Below are 5160 nucleotides of genomic sequence, written 5' to 3'. Positions count from 1 at the left end.
CCTGGTGGACACTAGAGAGAATGCAGCTTTAACACATGAAGCTTTAGCTTCTAGAGGTTGTCTCCTGACTGCAGCAGTTAATCCCGTTTGTTTTCTGTGTTTTTGGTTTGAAGACTGAGGCTGCACCAGGAGCATCTTCGTCATTCCTTCATCATCCTCCATGTGACGGCGGAAGACTCGACGCATCCTTCACGTGTTCATCGTCTCCTCGGAGCCTTACTTTCTTCTTCTTTTTCGCTAAACTCGCTCCTTCGTCACAAGTCATGAATCCCTACGGAAACACAAGACCACTTACATTTCTACCCTCTGACCCTCACGACACTTCCCATAATGCACCTCTGTCGGCCTCCCCGGCGGCCGTCCAGACGGGTCACAGGTCCTCGTCGTTTCTGAGCCTTAACTCCGCTCACTATCGGACCTCGTCGGACCAAGACGGAGGACTCGACCTGGTCCCTCCAGACTCGGGCTCCCTCTTCAGATCCTGGTCTCAGCCCAGCCTCGTTTCAGTCTCGTCTCCCACGCCGAACCCTTACCCCTCCACCACCGTCGCCGCCACCCCCCCCACCTGCCACGTCTCCGTCATATTCCCGTCCCCGGACCTCCGCCCGTCCCCTCTCGGTGCGACTCAGTGCGCCGAGGTCGACCCTCCGGACCTGGAGTGCTCCATCTGCTTCAGCCAGTTCAACAACGTCTTCCGCTGTCCCAAGATGCTCCAGTGCAAGCACACCTTCTGCCTGGAGTGCCTGGCGCGCATCAACGTCAAGTCGGCCGAGCCCGACGCCATCCGGTGCCCGCTGTGCCGCAGCCACACCGCGCTGCCGGCCCTCGGGCTGCCGAGGCTCGCCACCAACTCGGACATGCTGTCCTACCTGCCGGCCGCCATGCAGAGAGTCTACAGCATCCGCTTCCTGCGCAACAAGGGGAAGCTGCAGGTCAAAAGGTGATCAGGAGAACATGAAACATTTTTCCATTCATCGTTAACAAAAGCAAACCATCTTGTAGATTAAAGATATTTTAATTTATCATAAAATTCACAGCTTCACTTCTTCTCCCAAAGGTCGTCTGAAGGTCGTGAGCGGTGGATTCAGAGGTCGTTGTCCTCTCTGCGGTCGGAGAGAGGCTCTCTGGACGTGGGGCTCCCCACCCTTCCCCCAGGGGCCGGCGGCAGTGCGGGCAGCGACGGCGGCCTCGGTGAAGCTCTGTTCCGGCTGACGGGTCGGCCGGCGTGCCGCTTCTTCCTCCTGACGTCCGTGGTGCTGATGCTGGTGCTGCTCACGGGCATCATCGTCTTCCTCTTCGTCTTCCCAAACTAGTGAGTGAGGTCACGTCCCCTCTGCTTCTTTTATCTTTTTTATTTCTGTGGCAGAGAAAAAAACGGTAAAAACTCCACCGCCTGGATGCAGTTGATGAGCAACATCTGTCCCAGTGCTGGTTGGAGGATCCAGATGTGCTAAACGGTTACATGACCAGTCAGACGGCACTGTGACGTAGTCGACTGACTCTCTGGCAGAAGCTTCAAATACAAGTTGTTGTTTTTTTTGGGGGGGGAAAATGCACAAAATCACCGCTTTTTAACGTCTCGAGTTTCATGTTGCAAAGAAGACGGTTTAAGTAAAACAAGATGGCCGATGAGCTGAAGCGTAGACGTGTTGTACGACTAAGTAAAAGATCAATGGAGGGTTTGTGATGTTACAAGCTCGAAGTCTCTGTTGGCTGAAACATGAACGTAGTTTCCTTTTGGGACATAAAATCTGTATTTAAACATCCTGTTACTGACCTAAAATAATATCAATAATAATATCTATAAACTCGTCATACTGTTTAACCTTTCAGCACTTTAACAAGAGAAACCCAGCGGCTGAATGTTACCTGTTGATGTGTATTGTTGTTGCTGTGAAACAGGAAGTATGCAAATATCAGCTGAGCGTGACGCACACAGACGCTCGGCTACAGGAACTCTCAGCGGATAGATCTGGTTTCAGACGTCCTGGTTTTTCAGGCGAAGGTTAAATATGAATTCTCAGAAAACTTTCGGTTAATCTTTCCTCACTAGGAAGTAGTTCCTTCTGTTGGTTTATACATCTGTCTGTAAACAGCTGTTACAGTTTATTTATTAAATGTTTTTTTTTTAGTATTTGTGTGGAGGCAGAAATCAGATGATGATCTAATAACCTGGAGGAATAACGGCTAAACTATGAGAGGAAGTGTTTTAACAGGACAGTCATGAGTTTGTTCTTTTCCCCAAAAAACACTTTGACTTGCAAATGAAACCAGAGATTCAACCAGTGAAATATGAATCTCAAAAGATTATTCCTTCAAGAGGGAAATACATTTTAATATGATGTTCATACTTTGTTCTTTTAAAGCTCTGACCCGTTTTACTTCCACATGTGAAATAAATCATTTTTATATATTTATACTAAAGTTTTAGCAAAGCTTTCACTGTCGCTGTGTTTCACTTAAATAAATTCCTTTTTGAATTGTTCACTTTGTGTTTCTATGAATCAGCAGGTTGTGTTCAGAGGTGAAGCACATGATGAATATTAATAAAGACAATATTTGCTAATAAAAGTAAATATACGCTCAGAACTCTTAAGTAAAACATCTCATTTGTATATTTAACAAGCATGAAACTTTTATCTGAAGGTTTTTGCTCAGTTAAGTGATGAACTGTGTTGAGCAGCAGGAGGCGCTGCAGCACCAACACACTGAAGCTCGTTCACAAATAAAGCCATTAGAGCCAGAGCTCGATGTGATCCTTGGTTCAGACTGCAGGATGTCGGTGCTGATCGTACAGACGTGGGACATAATGAGCTCGTTTTATCCTCCGTTATAAACAGGAAGCTGTTTTTTATTTAATTTCAGTGGCTCTCGTCCTCGGATCAGGAGCATTAAAGAGTAACTGAATTCTTCTTTCTGAAGCTATAAACTAAATGTGATGAGTTTTCATATTTCATACTGGATTCATTTAAATCAGCATTTTTATGGTTGAAAATGGCTGAAAGCACAAATCGACTGTTTAAATTCTGAGATGGAGTCGAGCTTTGAGGACTAATCTCCAGAATGAATAAAGAGTTGACGTTTTCTGCTCTCAAAGCTTTCTAACACCAGGCTGTGGGTGGAGCTACGTACTGTAGTTTTGCATAAATATTAATAGGTGAAATATGCAAATCCTTCTTTCTTTGAAGAACGTCTACTTCAATGTTCAGACGGTATGTTGGATTTATCCTTCATAATTCATCTCACACTTTCTCCTCTCTGGATCTCTGAGCTCAAATTAAATTCATCTTTATATAAATGTATTAAAGTGTTTCTGTTGAATGTGAAATAAAAAAAGTGAAGATGCAAACCCTGTTTCTCTGAGGGAGGAGGGCTTCTTCAGTTCGTTGACCTCATTTAGAACAAGAACAAACGTGTTGGCTCTTTGGGTCTGTCCACGGTGGACCGTAATTAGTAGGAATCTGAACCTCATTGTTCTGAGTTTCAGAATGAAGCATGAGGAAGACGGTGCTGCAGGTGCAGAGAGTTCTGTGTTCCCTCGTTGTCGTTCTCTCCTCACTGTGAGGCTCTCTGGGTTTAAATGGTGGCGACGGTTCAAAGTGAGCGGACCGTAGCAGCTGATCAGTCTGACCTCAGTTTGGCTCAACATTTTGATCTGCTTCTTCCTCTAATCTGTGACTCAGTGTTTGCTTTTAATCTCTCGTAAAGACGTGATGCTCAGATGATCTGACCCAATTTTAACTCTAATTACAAAAACTATGACTTCATACCAACTAGCTGTGTAAAAAACATTTGTTCCACCATATTTGTAAATATGGTGCATATGGGCGACCGTGGCTCACTGGCTTAAGAGGGTTGTCTGGTAACCGCAGGGTCGACGGTTCGATCCTCGACTGGGACGTGCCACGTGTCGAAGTGTCCCTGAGCAAGACACTGAACCCCGGGCACCTGTCATTGGCAGCCCACTGCTCCCTATATACAGGGATGGGTCAAATTTCATGTATGTGTCTTCTAAATGTCGTTCCTATCAATACTAAAGAGCAGAAGCAGGATTAAAGTGTCTAAAAAGCTTTATTTGTGATGTAAAACGTTCATCGATCTCTTCTGTCCGCAGACACTCTGAATGACGTCACTCTGTCCGTCCCTCAGGACGGACAGAGTGACGTCATTTAAACAAAGAGCAGAGTTCTGTGTGGACACATGTCCACACTGGAATAACTGCTCCCCTGCAGACAGACTGCTCCCTGACAGACCTGTTGGGAGGCGGCTGAGCTCCCGTGCTGGAGGAGGCTGGTTTATGTTTCCACGTGGGCCGGGGTACGAAGCCCAGGTCCCCCGGTCTGTAGCGGGCCATCAGGTACAACGGATCTGTAGCCAGGTTCAGGGTCTGTGTTCTGTGGAGGACACATGGATGGATTACTGAACGGGCCTACCGGGCACACGACCAGGGCCCAAAGGGTCAGTTTTATGTGTTTTAAACATCAACAAAGAAAAACAGAATAACTACAAACACACAAAACAACTAAAAGATACATACGACTACAAAGATACACAAAATGACTATAAAGAGACAACAAACAACTACAAAGAGACACAGAACGGCTACAAAGTGACACAATGCAACTACAAAGAGTGGAGTGCATCGTTATTTAAATACATCAATAATCCGATGGGACCAGTTAACACCAATCTGGTTCCGGTGGGACTCGAGCCTCAGCTCACTGTGCTGCTGTGAGGAAACATCTGCACTGTGTTCTGGGTTTTCATTGACATGAAATCATCTGTGTTCACGTCACCGTCACACCGAGACATAAAAACCAACAGACGAGATCCAGGAGGGCGGTGGTTCCAGTACCTGTCTGTCTGGGGTTCAGTGGTCTGTGGTCTCTGTCCTCCACTGCTCTCCTCAGGTGTGGATCCTAGTCCCTGGGGGGCGGTGCTCTGCAGGATCTCCAGCAGCCTCAGCATCTTACCCCGAGTCTTGGACGTCTTCTCTGAGTCCTGCAGAGGTTTGATAACCGAATGAATGAGATGATTCAACTAAATATTACACATTTAAGGGTGTTAACTCGACTAATTCTTCCACCACTAGATGTTTGCGGTCGTCCTGACGCTCCTGATCCAGGATCAGTGTCCTTACCGTCAGGATGTGTCTGAGGA

At 46.5% G+C, this 5160-nt stretch overlaps 1 protein-coding gene across 1 annotated transcript; it reads left to right on the top strand.

Moving 5' to 3' along the window:
- The first annotated feature begins 115 nt into the window (after positions 1-115).
- On the top strand, positions 116-2485 carry LOC116379171 (RING finger protein 223). The gene is made up of 2 exons (XM_031841107.1): positions 116-940; positions 1058-2485. Exons 1-2 carry the CDS (start codon positions 264-266, stop codon positions 1311-1313), a joined length of 933 nt encoding a protein of 310 aa, XP_031696967.1. The 5' UTR covers positions 116-263; the 3' UTR covers positions 1314-2485.
- Positions 2486-5160: the final 2675 nt, after the last annotated feature.

Source organism: Anarrhichthys ocellatus, unplaced genomic scaffold, assembly GCF_004355925.1.
Source record: "Anarrhichthys ocellatus isolate YVR2014 unplaced genomic scaffold, GSC_Weel_1.0 scaffold3830, whole genome shotgun sequence".
NCBI classification, from domain to species: domain Eukaryota; kingdom Metazoa; phylum Chordata; class Actinopteri; order Perciformes; family Anarhichadidae; genus Anarrhichthys; species Anarrhichthys ocellatus.
The sequence above is the reverse complement of the archived record's forward strand: the minus strand, read 5'-3'. Positions and strand labels throughout refer to the sequence as shown.

What these genes read in the sequence shown, in the direction of transcription:
- LOC116379171 (XM_031841107.1), top strand. Translation starts at nt 264, where the DNA reads ATGAATCCCTACGGAAACACAAGACCACTTACATTTCTACCCTCTGAC. An exon ending in GGGAAGCTGCAGGTCAAAAG is followed by an intron (nt 941 to 1,057) that starts GTGATCAGGAGA and finishes CTTCTCCCAAAG; the next exon opens with GTCGTCTGAAGGTCGTGAGC.